The sequence below is a fragment of the Pygocentrus nattereri genome, chromosome 10 (assembly GCF_015220715.1).
Source record: "Pygocentrus nattereri isolate fPygNat1 chromosome 10, fPygNat1.pri, whole genome shotgun sequence".
Taxonomy (NCBI): Eukaryota; Metazoa; Chordata; class Actinopteri; order Characiformes; family Serrasalmidae; genus Pygocentrus; species Pygocentrus nattereri.
In genome coordinates, this window is record NC_051220.1 from 16,916,029 (window position 1) to 16,934,458 (window position 18,430).

The window sequence follows — 18,430 nt, forward strand, 5'->3', positions numbered from 1 at the left end:
AATTAGTGCTTTCTGATTACACTTGGTGAGTTCTCGGATGAAATGTTTTTTTTGTTTTTTGTTTACGGGTTATTTTGTTTCATTGGGGCAGCAGGTCGAACTTTTTCCAGACTGTTTTGACTGGTGAGCATCGCTCGTGTTTCTGTAAGTTCAGCTGGACAGAAAGGGGCACTTTTAGTAGTTACCAGTTCATCGTGGGTGTTTTGCTTGTGTGGCCGTCATTTTTGGCATCCTGTTGCTCCCTCGAGCTCAAGACCTTCATCACTCCATCATCGTCCTCCTCTTAGCGGCTTCTCTCGGCTGTGTGGTGAAGAGCAGAGGGGGCGGTAAGTTTGTACTGAGCCAATAACGTGGAGGGGAGCGCAGCGTCCGGCTCAGCTGGCAGACATTTAAAAAGGAGCCAGCCAGGCGCTGCTGCAGTTTGGATTAAAAGCCCACCGCTGCCTCTCTTTCTTTCTCTGTCTCTGTAAGCCGTACTGGCTCTTCTCTCTCTCCTGCTGACCCCATTTACCTTGCCCAGCCTCTTTTCTCTCCTCGGAGCCCTCCAGGAAGGCCACTTGGCTTCGCCCTCGTCGTCCCGGGACACTGACAGGTGAGAGGTCCGAGTGGAGTTCAGTGATGCACAGGCTCTACTTTCCCCGGCTCGGTGAGCTGGTGGTCCAGGAGCAGGTGTCCTTCAGCTTTAGACGCAGGACGCTTTAAGCCGGTGATAACTCTTTGTTAGGGGGTTTATTTAACACTGAAGGTCTTAGCTCAGCACTGGGAGGTCTTTCTGTGTAGCGATGGTTCTAAAGGGGCTGATGGACTCCTGCGTTTTAGTGTTTGCACTCGGTGGATCATCTTGGTAAACGGCTCTCGAGTCTTTCGACGTAAATCCTGAGCATTTTTTTCTCAAATCTAGAACAGATCTGCTCCCGTCTCACCCTGTTGAAAACGATGGATTTAGGTCATTTTTGTGCTCTTTTAATAGCACTTTTTTATAGTCTCGTGGCCAGTTGGACGTGGACATGCTGGATTACTTACTTTGATTTGCTGCCCGGTATAAACTTTTCCGTAACCCATTAATGTCCAGAAGTGACCTTTAATTCCACGTGTTCTCTGAGCACAACCTGGAAGGTTCGTTTCAATTCGATCAAACCACGTGGCTAAAAAATGAGGTTTATCACGTCTATCAGTTTTTAAAATTGAACTAATCAACCGAATCGCCATTTCATTAGAAATTCGATCATATCATCGAAATAACATCCACATAAGTGTCATTAGATGTTCGTCTAAGGTGCAGCTACACCAAACCTGGCGCCAGTGCTTTGATAATGAACAGCAAGCAGTTGGCCATCGTTTCATTTAAGAGACCAAGGCGTTGTTTCCCACAAGCACATAAAAGCTTACAGTGCAGTAAAAGCCTGATGTGCAGAGCATATTTTGAAGTATTGCAGATTAATTCATTTTCTTTTGGTCCATCATTGGCATTTTTCCCTACAGCTGGGCTGCGGCTGTCCAGCATGTTAAACTGTTATTCAAACATGTTTAAAGTAGCATGAGTGGTGTTATAATGCATTACTGCACTTGCAAAGGTTTTATATGCATGTGACTTCATTTTACAGCCTTGCATGTACAGAGTATTAGCAAAAAGCGTTGGAGTTCATGCAACAAAACATTTTCTTTTTCCAGGGTGGCACTTTTCCACGTCGGACATCAGAAATTTGGCAGTAATGCATATCAATCAAATAAAAAGTGACTCCAGTTTATACACAATTTGTGAAGCACATGACTTGCATGTGTGATGGAACATTTCCCACATTTGGCTTTTGTCTAAAAGTTCTACAAGTGGTATAATTTAAGCCACTGAAATCACTTTTAAATCTTATCTATTGAGCTTTACCCCAAATCCTATCGATCAGCCAAGACATTCAGCCTCAAGTTTGCTTCTCTAGTTTTGCACTGGACCTAAAAGGCTAATGTAGCCAACAATTAATGGAAGTAATGGAATGGATGGTGGGCTGAGTAGCATCTTGCAAGTCTGCAACAGCTGCCAAATCACCACAGACTGGCTTCAATCTGCAGTGAGTTGTTAAGCACTCTCTCGAACAGATGTCCTTGTGTCAGGACTGTGACTGTATCTGCAGACTATACTGTTATCTTTAGACATGAGCAGGCAATACAGACAAAATTCAGGCTTCAAGATGTTCCGATACCATAAAGTGCCCACCACTTCTTAGCTAGTTTGGTCTTGATTAGTCTTGCAGTTAAAGTGCAAAGCTCAAGAAGCAAATTCAGACCAAGCACATCTCGACTGATCAGCTGCATGTGGGAGGCGGAAAACTGCTGATTTTATTTTTTGATCAACTTGAACTTCCTTCAAGCGTTTTTCATGTGCAGCTGTATTCTCAATCCAGACTCCGTAAAGATACTAATCCAACTTTTAAGCCTCATTTTCATTTTTTTTTCATGATGGTAATTTTCCATGTTGAGCTGAAGCGGCTTTAATAATGTCACCAGTGTACAAAGTGACATGAACTGACATGGCAGTTTTGGGAGTTTTGAAGGCCTTACATGCACAGTTGCATTCTCAGTAGCTTTACAAAGTCTGGAATGATACTATTCCATGCTTGTTGGCTGTCTAAACTTAGTTTAAGTAGCGTTTGCACTAGTGCTTTTTGTAACACTAGTTTTACGGCATCATTTGAGGCAATAAGTCGTTTCTTTTAATTACATCAGTTATTTTTTGGCTGTTATGGAGTGTTTTTTTTCTGATTTATGATCACTTTTTCCCTTTTAAGCTTTTTTTTTTTTTTAAAGTGTCCATAAATTCTTGTGCATTCAAATTCATACATAAAGTTCTGTCAAATGAGCTTATAGGGCTTCATATAAGAGCTCTGAAGTCTGCATGCATATCAAGTCCACTATGATACCATATCGAATTGGGTAGCTGTCTAAACGTCGCTTAAGTGCCATTTGCCTTAATCACCCTAGGGCATCATGTCATTTCTCTCATTCCCAATCCGACGTTTATAGCACAGTATGGAGCATTTTTTCTAGCGTATGATGCCCTTTCTTCCCAACTGAGCTTCAATAAAAGTGTCTCAGTGCTTTAGCAGCGCACAGCACAGTTCCTCTGCGAACTAAATCATCTTCCACAAAGTTCCGTGCGCTGATTTGTGCGGCGTCATATGACGGAGCTCTGAAGCCTCTGCATGCAGTTACGTTCTCAGTCGCGTCAGCAGCTGATTTGTCCCCTGCGGCCACTGACCGCTTCTGTGTCCTGTCCTCAGGATGGCGGATGTCTCGCGCCTCCTCTGCGCCCTGCTGATGCTGGCCTCTGCGCTGGTGTGGCGCGCGGCGGACGCGAAGGGGAACCGCGGCTCTCAGGGCGCCATTCCTCACCCGGCCAAGAGCAGCGCCAACGAGTCCGAGCGCCGCCGCGCATCCTCACCTTCCTCCTCCTCCGCCACCTCCGCCTCCGCCTCCTCCGCCGAGGAGGTACTGGAGTCGAGCCAGGAGGCGCTGCACGTGACGGAGCGGCGCTACCTGAAGCGCGACTGGTGCAAGACGCAGCCGCTGAAGCAGACGCTGCACGAGGAGGGCTGCGCGAGCCTCACCATCATCAACCGCTTCTGCTACGGCCAGTGCAACTCCTTCTACATCCCGCGGCACGTGCGCGCCGAGGAGGAGGGCGCTTTCCAGTCCTGCTCGTTCTGCAAGCCGCGCCGCTTCACCACCATGACCTACACGCTCAACTGCCCCGACCTGCAGCCGCCCACCAAGAAGAAGCGCGTGCAGCGCGTCAAGCAGTGCCGCTGCATCTCCATAGACCTGGACTGAGAGTAGACTTGTTGGGGGTGGGGGGTCCGAACCGAAGCCATTTCCCAGGAAACCACGGCGACGGCGCGAGCTCCAGTTTTATTGTAACGAGGCTGAAGTCAGATTCTTGCTCTCCAGCTTCTTGTTCGAATTTTCTAATTCCGCCTTAAACGCCGTAGAAGTGGGAACAGAATATAACTACTGCGCCGTTTAAGCTGCACCCTTTAAGGTGGAACGGAGAAATGAAGAAGCTGACTTCAGCCTCGTTTTAATTTTGCTGGAAAGCGGCAGAGGAGACTGACTGGGCTGTGTCTCAAATCGACCACTCGTCCCGTGCGTAGTGAGCTAACAGGAGCTCTAAGGGTAAGATTCACTGGAACATTCGGGACGCTGCACCTCTGTAGCGCAAACGAGGCCACCTCTAAGACTTCAGAGTCCAAAAGCCCTGTTCCAAAGTCCACACCTAGGTGACCTATAACTGACACACTTGTTTCAGCCACAGGTGTGTGAATAAGTACTAACACGAACAAAAATGGATAATATAAAAAGGTTTTAGTGGAACAGCAGCTGGCTTTCCCTCCGTGACAAGACAACAAACTAAAACCAAGTTAGTAGTAAATACAGCCTGTCATGACTACAATAACGGCTCAAAACACATTTTCACCAACAGCGTCAGCGTTTCACTGAGGCTCAGATAGCTAGCGTTAGCGAGCTAGTACACTTCACACAATGTGATAACCGGTGGGACTAAGTGGATAAATATTAGTTTATTCCTCACAGGAGAGACAGTTACCGTGTCAGTGAGTTGCAGCGGCCCCGTCACGCGAAAATAATCCCCTTACACTTCACTCTTTGTGAGAAGCCCCGCCCCTCAGCGGACACGGAGATTTCCACGGGCTCTGCTGCTGCTAGACAGGATATCACCCTGCAGCCTTTAAGGCGTACCCACAGATTATTATATTAAGGCCACGAATTACTGCACTGAGGCCAAAATTACTATATTCACGCCACGAATTAATATATACGGACGCCACGAGATATGAGAAACGTTACTCATGGCCTTAATATAGTAAAAGTGCCATGCTTTGATAGAAAAATAATCATCTTGTCACTTTAGGGTGAGATGAGATGTGGCATATAAGGGGAAAAGGTGTGTTGGAGGGCGCGCGGGGGGTGGGGGGGTGGTCTTGTGCACTTTTACACGTTGAGGGATGGGACACATTTGGTTACCATAAAACTTATGAATGCGGACCCAAGTGTGAACTTTGGGACACGAGGCTTCTGCTAAGTGACTGTTAACAAACAACCCAACTGCTAAGATCCGCATTTATCATTTGAGAAAGTGTAAACTGTTGAAAGACCAGCAGTGACTTGTATATACATATTATTTTCAGAGTGGCTGGAGATTTGGCCACCATGTTGAATTCATCTGATGTGGATTTGTTGTTCACCGTCTCGCACGCCGGTTAGGGCACACGGAGGTTCCCTGCATGTTAAGGCGACGACTGAATGCTTAGTTAGTTCACTATAGACGGAAAAGAGCGGTTAATTTGAAGACTGGTCAGACTGAAGGCTCCTCCGCTGTCCAGCGTGTGTGTGTGTGTGTGTGTGTGAAAGCAGACCCTCTGCGGCTTTTGGTGGAGCAGGTTGCCTGTAAGCGCTCAATCCAGCACAGAGTTTGGGAGAGTGCTGGAAAAGGGGTTTCCACCGTGTGGAAATATACTGACCTTTAAAAAGAGAGAAATAATAAGACACTTATTTAATTGGACCGGACGGGACGCAGGAGCAGGTATTATTTTATTGTATAGTCCGTTTGCTGTGAACGTGCTTTGGTCGCAGGAGCGAAAGGAAATGTTGGTGTGCTAACAGATGCTCGTTGTTATAGATATTCACGATAACCAGAAGCATCAGAAATGATTTATTACGGTTCGTTTTTCTTTTTTTATTTGAAATAAAGCTTTTGATCCTGAAGTGGTACAGAACTTGTTTATAATGTAAGTATCCGGGTTTATTCTGTTTACTGTTTTTATCCATGTGTTGTTTTGAGTCTGTGTAAGGAGAGCGCTGCTTTCTCTCGACTGCAGGCCTCTCTAAAGTACTAATAAAAAGGAAAATCCCTCTGTTTTAAGGACATTTCTGGTCTGTGTCGTCTGAAGAAACTAGCAGCGATGCGCAGAAACCGAAGATGAATTATTCCTCTGAAAGCCGCGAGCAGCTCTGTATGGCTCTGTATGTGTTTCTCAGGTGAAGTGTCTACAGGGACTCTTTACAGCAGCTGACAGAAAACCCATTTTAGAATCGCATATTTCTTCACAGTTACAGGCTGTAGTAGGCTTGATCTTCACAAAAAGAAGATTAAAGGATAAAAATCCACCGATTTTTCAAAATGTCTGCACATTTCAGGACTTGAACAAAGTGGTTTGCTGTTAAATGGCTCATGTACACAACCCAAAAGCACCAGTCAACCTTTTTATATGGAATGTAAATCAGATTTTTCTTTAATTTTGCCATAGAATAACCTTCACGTATCCCTCCGCCAGGCACAGATTAAAGTAATTTAGGGACAAAACAATCACAAGCATATCGAAAAGCAATGTCTCAGACATCAGGCTGAGTATTCATAACCATCTCTGGTAATAACTTTCTGGGAGGGAGCTTTTAGAGGTGGATGTCTGGTTCCTATCACCACTACTTTGAGCAATTCTGACTGGGCAAGTTTCTCTAAAACACATCAAATCACTATAAATGATTTTGTTGACACCTAAACCATTTAATCATATAGAATTTTAGGAACATTGGTGGCGTTCCCCTTTAACTAGTGATGTAACCAAATACATATGAGCACTTGCGTAACACATTTGAAGTATTCACCTGAAGTTATGGCTTTAGGTATACATTTAAAATTTGGAACTGTCAAAAAATATTGTGATTAATACCAAAATACACACCACAGAGGTTGACTTTGATTCAGCTGAAAGGGAATTCCACCACATTTTGAAAATGTCTGCATAATTAAATGCTTGAGATGTAAACAAAGTCATTCGGAGTGGTCAGAAGTGTGCACTGTGGTGGTGATGGGAACCAGACCCTGAAGAGTTCAATGCCTTTAAAAGATCTGCCACAGAAATTTATTATATGAAATTTTATGAAGTTTATATGCACATGCTGTCTGATGCATTGCTTTATAGTAGTTCTGAGAGTTTATAGTAGTTCTGGTCTAAAACTTAAAAAAATGATGGTATACAAATATACATTTTAAATCCATTCATAGTGGAGGGGTACATGCAGGGCGTCGTGAGGCAAAATAGCCCCCTAAGAGAACACACTTTATTTTACCTTTACTCACATATAAAAACCCTGAAGACGTGTTTTATTAGTCATTTTAAACAGTAAATAAAATGGCTATGTTTGTGTTGTAGACATGGCAACCCCTGTTTCCTATCATCAGTACTGTAAAGAAATCTCAGTAAGTTTCACTACAAAGACCCATTCCACATCAGACCGCTCTGAATGACTGTGTACAGCTCCACCACTGAATTATGCATACATTTAGAAAAATCTGAATTCCTCAAGGAAAAACATAAGGCCTAAATTCATTTATGGTGTTTTTGCATGGGAAGCCTGCACACCGCATTCAGGAGTAGGCGATAAGTCAAGCTATTTAAAAACAGTACTGCTGAGTGTTTCTGAGCTCTGCTCAAATATAGCTAAAATTGTCACTACAGAAACAGTCACTACTGAAACATTTGGTTTAGTAGTGCTATAAGTGTTTTGTTTGTGACAAAATGGACGGTTTAATCATTCATCAGGTATAGGGTCACTCAAAGGATTTTAGTCTAAAGCCTAATATGTGTTTTCAGCTCTGACTTCAAACCAATTCACTAGAATCATCCATATATGGTCAGGAGTACTGAGTAAGGCAGCTACTCAGATTTTCTCATTATCCACAAAAAAATGGTTTTGTGTGAAGCTGTACGCAACAGAAAATAAACCTGACTCACACAATAAGTGTCACTGCAATGTGAGTGTGGATGGTATCAGGTGTGAGCTTTGCTACTCTTTTGTTCATCCCCTCCCATTTTTCCATTCTTTCACTCGTTGACACTGTTTTCAATGCTTTAGAAAGAAAGAGCCCAAAGGCAACAAGGCATGGTTAAAGTTTATGTCTATGGAAAGGCAGAAAGGGCTGCTTAAAACCAGTGTATATTGCACTTTGAAAGCCATGATCACTGTGGCAGTTCTACTAAACGAGTATTTCCAGGCTAAAGTGACTGGCTATTTCTACAGACAATTCTGATAAACAGGAATTCATGTCAGATTTCAACAGCATCTTCACCAAACACTTAAGTATGCATTTTGATGTAAAAAAAAAATAGTGTTTACAGAATTAAAATCTAGATATGAATAAACTTTTCCCCGTCAGTTTTACGAAGCATTTTTTTTTGCCTTCGACTGAGCAAGTCTATCCAAGACAGCAAAAATCACAGATTAGGCCAGCTTAGGTTTTGGTAATGACAAGAAATTCACTTAAGGCATTAATGAGTTCACACATTTCTAATTTTACATTGTATGTGTATCGATCGCTGCTGTCGGAACAAAACCTTGTATCCCCACTTTTGTCATTTTTTCACTTTCTGTCATAATTTGAAAGTATCGGCTGCCCTTTGGATTGCGTGTAAATTTCATGATGAACAGGCCTCCTGTTACCACTTTGGAGGTTTTGGTCCGACAGCAGCGAGATATATGTATATATACATATTTAGATAACTCTAGCCACAACTGTTAGTTCACCAATATTCTATCAAAATAAATATATTTTGTTTTATATGGACAATATGGAAAAGGAGACTGCATAGAAATTGCAAATGAGGTGTAGAAGAGTTACAGTACACAGGAATAAGTACTGTTTGGAAAAGGGAAACAGTAACATAATGGCTGCTGCAAGCAAGAAAGTGCATGGAAACTGCAAAAACATTATGCAGTTAAGTACTACCAAAACAATATTAGTCACTAAACAAACAAAAACAAGAAAAACATGCTGACTGATTTTTGCGTTGCGGTTGGTCACTTGAGGTTTGTGAGGGAGGTTTTTACTGCTAATGATATTTGTCTGTCTCCCATTTTGTCTGCTGAGATGAAAAAAGGGGAAACAAATCAACAAATGTGTCAATTTTGTTTGCCCTAAACTAAACAAGCTGAAACAGCAGTGATCTCTTGTGTGTGTTGTAAAAGGGATTTAATATACTATTCATTCATTAAGCCTTATAACGGTCTGTCTGCATATTGCTTCACCAGTGCCCTCTTTTTGGAGCTAAACCTGTCTAACTTTGTGAGGCTTACTTTAAACATTTGGTTTAATTAAAAAATATGCTGGAATTGCAAGTGTTTGCTACAGTGTTTGCTTAATTAACCCATTAAGCCCCCCGTAGCACCTTTAGACGGCCCTACTGCAGAAGCAAAGGGTCACTGCTCACGATATGTTAGTTCTTTGTGTGGAGATGAAGAGAGCCATGAGAAATCCATCAGCATCTTCAGTTCTTCTCTAAAAGCTTTTCAACTCTATCTAGGTCCCACACTGAACACTGAACATGAGCAGTCCCACCACCACTGATTGCACATTCGCAATAGAGAAAATGTCATGTCTCAGATCTTTGTTATGGCTTTCACATTAAAGAAGTCTGGAGTGGGTTATGGTGAACGGCTCCTTTGGAAACAGTTCTCTCTCTTAGAGTAGATGTTGGAAAGGATGGAAAGCTCTCGTTCTTGCCTTTCTCCTTTTATCTTCAGCTGGAGGACACACTTGCTTCTTTCTGCCTCAGCCTCTCTTTCTGTAAAAAAAAGATATACATATTCATTTTTAATATAAATTTCTCAATAAACTCTCCACAGAGGAGTTGAGGGCTGATGCAGGTGTGTGTGCATTTGTGTGTGGCTCTTGCTCTCACCAGACTGTTGGCATTGACCTTCTTTATCTCCACCTTCTTCTCAGCTGTGATCTTCTGGACATTCAGTTGAGCTTCTTTTAGTCTTAAAAAAAGCATCAAAACAATAATAATTGCAAATACCTTTCATCGTTCATTGAAACATCTCATTATGTACCTGAACAAAAAAAAGTGGTCATGTGTGTTATGAACAAAACCTTGTAAAGCCTATAAATCAAGGCTCCAGACTAATGGCATCCCGTTGTCCTGGGAGCAATAAAAACAGCATAAGAGACCATGTTTAAATCATTTTGGGATGCTTCAAGGACAACTTGGGTGCTTTGGACTTACTATTTAATGTGTAAAATATAGTAATAACATTTATACAGGTGTCTATTTATGCTCACACTAAATATAGCAATGTTTGCTTCATAAGTAGCACTGTTCCTCACATTTCTACTGCTATCATAATGCTAATTTCCATTAACCCACTAATGGGACTTCCTTTGTAACATTAACATCAAGCCAATGTGTCTATTCATAATTTTTAGCACATACTACCTTAACATGGCCAATAAAGGCTTGCATCAGACATTGAAGTAAGATGTTTTGTTTTGCATGCTGGAACATCACAGTTTCTTTGTAGTCTTGTCAAATATGGTAGCACTATTCCAGGACGCAAAAATATTTTCTATTTTCTAACCATGTTCTTAATTTACAGGCAACCACAAATGATGATGAATCAAATGTTATAATTACTGTTTTTTTTCCACTGTCCACTACAATCAAAGCTGGTTCTGAAGAGCAACGTTACAGTTTCATTGGAATTATTTTAAGAGTAACTGCAAGAAAATCTGAACACAATCTGAATTTACAGAGTTTTGATTGCCATTTCAGGAATGCAGTTTAGAATAGGTGTAATACAATTAAATTGGAAACATTACATATTTGGTTACAGATCTTTTGATACACACAATCACAAACATATGCACATAAATGTATTTATTGACCATAGCTGGGTCCGTGTGCATTGTGTTTGTGAGGTTGTGTGCACAGATGTGTACTAAGCATGTATTCTGTGTATTGCTTTCTGACATTTGTAATTTTTGTGAATCCGTAATACTGGAGTACAAAAATTTAGTTTAATATTCTTGATGGTCAATTTTCACTTTGCAATGACTGAAGATGATTCTGAAAAAGTTAGAATGTAGCCCTGTTATGAATTAACACTTCATTTTCTGAATTTTGCACATTAAGTGTAAAGATAAAGCAGCAAAGTTAATCGCTTGTGTAATTCCACTCCCTGCTCCCCAATTTTCTACCACTGAGTCTAAACAGAATAAAGGTCTACGCTTGGTTTTATGAGCTTGTAACCAGCATTTAAGATAACAGCAGCAGTAGATCAGCAAAATCTGTCAGGCGTAATGTGGGACATCACTGCTCAGTAAACAACTAGTTTATGATGGCAAGAAAACCCATGCACATGCCTGAAATTGTTAAACTGCTCCACACAACAGTGCAGCTACCTTTTTATCTTTAGCAGTCTTTTAGGAAGCCACACTCATTTGGTTACGTCATCTTTTTGTGTCTGTGTATAGTATATATATATATATTTTTTTTTTTTTTATTTTGTGCAAACCTGGGCATTTGAATTATTTTTGTGAGAGGTCTGCTCTAACACAGAAATTAATAAAATAATGGGTCTAGTACACTATCCCATTAAGTTTGATATATTTTAGTAAAAAATACTTTGATAAATCTGCATTAAACCACAAGCTCCATTTCAAATGTCAATTACTTCATGTCAAATGCATCATGTTAAGACTTAGTTAAAAATGATCTGAGATACTAACATTAAAAAGTATCAGAATTAACCATATATTTCTTTTTCCAAAAGACCGATACTCTACATTATGTCCTTTCTTCAAAAAGCTGTGCTGCAGTTCAAAATATTGTCTAAGCTGGACAAGAAAATGATATATCTGTTATCCCTTTAAACACTAACACTAGCAAAACATTAGACATTACATATCACACACATACATTAAGCTTATCTTTAAGCACCTCCTTCATATCGGCTCATGCAATTAAAGGAGAACTGCATTGATTATTCTGCATAATTTAGCTGTTGAGACATAAACAAAGTCATTCATAGTGGTCTGATGCAAACTGTAGAGAAACAGATTTCTTTACAGTGAGTGACAGCAACAAGTTTACAATGATGATGTTTACAATGCAAGTATACACATTTTATTGGTAGTCCAAAACAAGCAGTAGACCTCTATGTTTCATCTGAGTTTTTCCATATTGATAATGGCAAAATAGTGGTAAATCTGAAAAAATAACTTCTATGGATGCTACTTTGCCTTAAAATATTCTGTATGTACCTCTCTGAGATCTGTATGAAATTTTAAAAATACATTTTAGGCCAAAAGCTTATCTTACTGTAAAACAATGTCACAGGCGTGATGCAAAATACTTGTTACCATTTAATGCTATATCATCCTGTTAGGAAACATTAGAGACATTAAACACTTTGAATGTCTGATTCCTATGAGCACTGCTGTGAACAATTCTGACTGAGTCTCTAGAATAGAGCATTTCACATCAAACCACAATGACCTTGTTTACCTTTTAACCACTTAATTTTGCAGAAACTTGGAAAAATCTGTGAAATTCTTCATTAAATGTGAACTGTAAAATGTAGGAAATGTAATAGGATGAGGCTTGGGAACAGGACCTGAAGCTCAGTTTGGATGTTAGCAGTCTGGTGGAACATGCGCCAGAAGCTGTAAAGCGTCTTCAAACTGACAGTAACCTTGCTCGTACCGTTCCATGCACTCCCTTTAACAGCCTCCCATATTACACTAGTAAAGCCAGGGGGCCGCAGAGAGAGGTGCTGTGCCCCCAGTGGGATGTCCCCCTAAGTGGACGCCACAGGTCAGGGGCAAGGTTGTAAATCTAAGTTGCTTGACACTGTACTAGGCTGCGGGCTGAGACTGCCGCCGTCGGCTTTGATGCCCCTCGGGCCTTAAAAACCAAAAGCACTTTATTTTTATTTGTCCTTACAGAATTCATACTGGCTCCATAGGCATGGTAGGGACCAGGAGGTGCAATAGAAGACAGGTTGAGAGTCTGGCATGTGTTAAGGCCTCCAATGCTTTGTTGACTAATTGAAAGGCAGTAACAGAAGGTGCTACAAAGATAGAGAGTGTGAAAGCTTAAATTACACTAACGACTCAGAGTTGAAGTTAACAGTGTACAGAGACATCAGGCAGCAATACAGTGATTTAGATATTCTTTCATAGAACATGTTGTTTCACAATTCAGTGTGTCCAGTTTTTAAGAAACACGTCATTCAAAAGTTATAACATGGTTATTAATGAATAACAATGAATGGACCCGCTAGCATGATTTATAAATATTTATATCTTTATGAAAGCTTGTAATCATTAACAAAATCAGAATTTCTGGGTAAATATTAGCTAACAATATTGTTGGGTATCTCAAAATTGAGGTTTACATAATATTTGTAAATAGACAAATTGACGTTGATTGATTCACAACCATGAACTCCAGAGCATGAAATTAAGGGATTTTAAGACCTTTTTGCTGCCTTATGTATGAAAAATCTTGAAAATTACTCAGTCACTCAGTTCCTTTCACCATGGTCTGATGACTCATCACTAGATTAACACCTTATTGAATTAATTTCTATTCAATCTTCTGCACTTCATTTCTTAGTATTCACCTTTTAAAAAAAAAAAACAATAAATAAAATTTATTTATTTACCCAATTCAAGCTATGGTACAGCTCGATATAGTGTTATAGCATCTCTAGGTACTTTGTATTGCTTTAACCTTTACTGGCTGCACCCTTATAAAACCCTGGTCTACACAGATACAAAAGTGCTGTCGTGTCACACCTCTTTGTGGTGGATTAATACTCAGCAGTTAAGAAGAAAGTCCAGAAAATACTGACTGGCCAATTTGATATTTGTGGACTCTAGAGATGAAATAAGAATGTTCATATTTTTCCAGTGATTATAGACATACAGGCATGAGTGACAGTGAATGGAATGATTACAGCTTGACATTGCTATGCTTGCCTTTGGGTAGAAATATGTTTTTAAAACCATATAGCATTGCTTTTATTTTTCTTTCTACCCTGTAAGAACAGAAACACTCATAGACTGTGACAGGACTGTACTCCTACTAACCTCTCTTTGGAGATGTTCTTACTCTCACGTTTCCATGTGTTTTTGAAGTCGTTGCAGAACTCAAACCAGAGCATGAAAACGTAGTTGGGAGCAACCTCTTTTTCTCCAGATTTGGGCTTGATCCCAAAGTAGGCCACCATGTCCTGAAAGCTAAGAAAGGAGGATGAGGGTGGGGGTGAATGAAAAGAGACAGAGAGTCAGGGAAGACCAAGGCAACACTGGCTGGACAAAACATTTAACTACTTGCTATAGCTCCACTAATCTTCCTGACATCTCCACTCTGGGGAGGACAAGACTGAGGGGAAAAGATCTGAGAGAGAGAGACCAAAGAGTGAGAGGGCAATTCATGTCAGTTCGTCAAAAGCTCCATTTTTTTAAGACATTATATATTCCACAAAAAAGAGATCTAAACTGGGACAATTTAGCTCCTGAAACAAATTGAAGTACTGAGGTCCAAAACCCTAATAACACAGCATACGGCATAATAAATAACAGGGCATGCTTGTAATTGGATAAAGCAAGAGCAGTCGTAAAGGAGCATTTCATAGCTCGCAAGACTCTCCAAGTAGCCCTCAGAGTATTCGCAAACTCTATGTTCTGCAGATCCAGAGGCTAATTCAATTGTAACCAAACCTGAAGTCTTCCCAGCGTTCACAGCAGTGTTCCACAAGCTGCAGACGCTACATACTGCTCTGCAGCCTGCTTCCATTCAGAGATTAAAGGCCCTCTCCTACTGCCGCTGTCATGCTTGTCTCATGGCCAGCCGTGACTCCGAAGGATGCACGGGGGTCGACAATCCTCCCGTGACCCCCAGACGAATGGGGCCTAGCGCTATGCTAATAGGAGACATGCTGCGGGGCAGATGGCGCCATGCCAGTGCCAAGATGCTTCCCATTTTCTGGTCATCTTTCTGGCTGCTACAGAGGATGGAATCATAGATCATTCATTCTCCAGGGCCTTTCCACAGCCTATGGAGCTCTAATAATGTAGAAGAACTTTTGATTCTTTCTACTTTTCTTCTCTAGAGATGACAAGACCTGAGGTGCTCTTTGAAATTCTGAGCTCACTGGACGGTTTTCTCATTGGAGCCTTTCATGACCTGGACTAGGAGTGAACACAAATCAACGAGGGCTGCGAACAAAGCTTCTCGTCATAATGGCACCACCTGCTGTGAGATTGGTTGTGCTGTACACACATTCTCTGCATTCCCCTTGAATGGCAGGAAAAAAGGCAATAACACCGAAGATTTCCTTGTAGCACACTACAAAGTATGTAAACCTTTCCAAGTATCCTTTAAGAAAATGATAAGTTCTGGTACCCAGAAATTTTAGACTCAGAATAGATCAGTTACACAACCTGGCTCAAAAAACCTACTTCACAATGGCCTTGTCTTAGAACACTGTTTTAAAAAATGTGAGATGATCAAGTGACCACCATCAGAATAAGGTCAGTCACAATATTTATTCAACATTAAGCTTAAACCATAGAAGGTCAGTGTCCAATGTACTAAGCCTTTCGAGCCAGTTTCAAGAATTCTGCTCCCGTGTTATGCAAGTAACAGGCAGCGCACATGGTAAAATGCAAAATGTGCTTCTCTTTTTTGAGCATATCCATTTGAGGAAGGGCAGTGGAAAAACGTACAAGAATGGCATAAAAAGTACATGGAGATATTTCACATGTCTGATTGCACATTCTGCTCAGTGTATTAAAGTTTGAGGAACCTGTGGCAGCCCTTTTCGCATTACGTTTTCCTCTGTCATTTAAAACCAGACACACATTTGTATTAGACATGTTGTTAGACTTTCCTCAACAATGACAGCAGACACAGTGGTTAGACAGAGGTATGATCCCCAGACATGTGCTGAAATATTGTCACAATAATGCTGCTGAAACTCTTGAGACCAAATGTACTGATGTGAGAAGATGCCGTGCAAAATATGCCTTGATGCCGCTGCAATATGTGGACGCTGTCCGTATTACTGTTTTACGAACACTTTTTGTTGGAATAAAGTGATCCCTCTGGAGAGTGTTCTGATGGAAACAAACTTATTTATTAACACTGCTATCTTATCATTGAACTTTCATCTTCAGGTTGGTCACATTCCATTATTTCACTGCTTTTTAAGCTAGGGAAAGTAGGGGCTGTAGTCAAACAGTTTGGTCATTTCCCTGCCCTAGCACAGCAACTAAACCTGATTTATATGATGAGTTGCATCAGGTGTGCTTGAGCAGAAAAATCAGCAAACTGTGCAGGAATCTGACCCTTCAGGATAGAGGCTCTCCACCCCTAGTTTAAACCCTGCCCCTTATGAGTGAGAAGTTAGTGGGCACGTCTATTCACAGTCTGCATAATAAGCTGCGTTTTTAGACAAGTAAACTGAACTGTGGGACTAGGCTTTGTTCAGAGTACCTGTGTTAAGTACAGGAAACCAATCTGCGATCTCCAGCAGAAACTCACTGCTGGCCTGCAGAACATGCTCAGTGGCCACAAGTCAAGTGGAACAGTGTGACTAATGGGCACCTGTATAGCAGCTTACCCATATCACAAACAGGAGGGAAACTCAATGAGCCGTTTAAACATGGACATGCCCTAAAAGCCCTGTAAAACAAACCTAAAGTTTGCTGTGCATTTCGACCCCTCCTGCTTAATCTGATCTGTGACTTGTTGAAAAGGTTACAGCAGCTCACTTCATCTCCACCACAACATTTTCTTTAAATCATTTTGTGTGTTTTGGTTTCAGAATCCTGGAAGACAACGGAATGTCAAGGACATTTTTCAGCTTTCTGGGTATGATGCTTAGTGTAAGTCACAAATGCATAAGATTAATCATACTAGCTAAACTTAAAGACAGTCTGGGATATGATAACTGGGAAAGCAATGATGTTCCTTCCAGTTATTAGAATAACCAATACAATATCACAGCCAACACGACCACTTATGAAGTCTGAATGTTCAGAACTAAAAGCCTCTGCCTTTATTGCCTAGATGTTAATAGACACATTTCATTTGAAATTAAGGGGTTATCCTATTGTCACTGGCTGCAGTTGTTTGACTAACTGATCACAGTTAGAGCTGCTGTATCTGGATTTTAGGGAAATGTGGCAACTTGCTAACTTTCTAAGTTATCAATCCTTAGAATTGTATATTTTCCTCGGAACTAAATATCGTGATCCATGCAATGTATCATGAAAATGTATTAAAGTATGATAATCTGACGTGTTGCTAATTCCTACCTATTATAATCGTGAGTCTCTCCTGACAGTAGTAAGAATCTGAGAGTTTACAAACTACATATGCTTTCTCTGAAACCCCTGCATCTTTCAGAGCCACCAACAACTCAGCACTCGACAGCGATTTAATTTGTTTGATAACTCTATGGTTTCATCCCAAGTATTGCGCCATATAATCTTCCCTGTTTCTGAAGCTGCAGCTCAAAGTTTGTCTTGCAGGATGTGTTTTTGCCAGAGAGCTTCCCTAATACTACCTAAATAAATAAAAGTGAATAGACTCTATTTAACCTCTTCTGGGCTTTTGAAACATTTGGCTATGCTAAGAGATTAGCAGAAAGCTGAAAAAATATTATTTTTCTTATTCAAAAATAAAGTTAAACGGTGCTTCTCTCTCTTGCTTCAGTCAGACTGAGGTACTAAACTATTAAATGTGAATATTTGATAATGATTGCATTTAACAACAAAAACATAAAAAGAAACAATAAAATAATACTGAAACAATGGTGTAGACTAAAGTGCAGTCTAGGCTATTTACTTATGTAGATATCCCAGGAGTTCCCATGATCAAGTGTGTGTAAGGCCTCAGAGTCTTTTCTTCTAGTCTTTGATGTTTGCTATATGCCTCCAGGAATGCTTCTCTGCACAATAGCTAGCGCATTTTGATTAGAACCATCTTTGCACTTGAGCACTTGATCTGCATAATTTGAGTGATGTGGACAGTTTGAAAAACATGCATAAGCCTTGCTGCCCTGTCTGTGGGTGATACGGTAAGTCATAGTAACCCTAATTGTGGATGGTCAGCATGCTTTTGACAATAAATAAAAGTAAAATTAAAACACCACCAGCATTTATGAACTTGCATATCATTCCAGATTTAAGGTCTCTTTTCACATGTACTGGAGCTCAGTTTTTTATAGGAGCTCAATTTAAAATTGGGGAATTTAAGGTAAAGAAAAATACAATAAACTAACACAAAAAGCTAATGCAAATAATACTTCTGCACCCAAAACTGTATGTATTGTAAAAATACATGAAATGTATGAGTCTCCCAGAAAAGTAAAAGCTTTACTCCCTCACAGCAACCAAACCACTTAATAGCCCTACTGTAACTGCAAAATGGAATGACACACTTCACAAATCTTTCAAAGACATACATTTGTTTACATTACACTGCTGAATGTATAGAAGAGACTGCTTCAGCAGCTTTTACTACTGCGTAGCTGAACAGAGTAAATGGGCGATTTGCACGGAATTAAG

General features: G+C 40.6%; 2 protein-coding genes across 4 annotated transcripts in view; one reads left to right on the forward strand and one right to left on the reverse strand.

The window, feature by feature from the left end:
- The first annotated feature begins 283 nt into the window (after positions 1 to 283).
- On the forward strand, positions 284 to 5,929 carry grem1b (gremlin 1b). The gene is made up of 2 exons (XM_017703226.2): positions 284 to 592; positions 3,273 to 5,929. The coding sequence occupies exon 2, from the start codon at positions 3,274 to 3,276 to the stop codon at positions 3,820 to 3,822; it is 549 nt and encodes a 182-aa protein (XP_017558715.1). The 5' UTR covers positions 284 to 592; position 3,273; the 3' UTR covers positions 3,823 to 5,929.
- A 2,013-nt stretch (positions 5,930 to 7,942) lies between these two features.
- Positions 7,943 to 18,430, reverse strand: part of LOC108430666 (formin-1-like) — a 107,152-nt gene continuing 96,664 nt past the window's right edge. For all 3 annotated transcript variants that reach the window (XM_017703292.2, XM_037542176.1, XM_017703293.2), the window contains 3 exons: positions 13,943 to 14,092; positions 9,747 to 9,828; positions 7,943 to 9,629 (listed from right to left, as the gene is read on the reverse strand). In XM_017703292.2, coding sequence (XP_017558781.1) covers positions 9,585 to 9,629; positions 9,747 to 9,828; positions 13,943 to 14,092 — 277 coding nt within the window. In that variant the 3' untranslated portion in view covers positions 7,943 to 9,584. The remainder of the gene's footprint in view (positions 9,630 to 9,746; positions 9,829 to 13,942; positions 14,093 to 18,430) is intronic.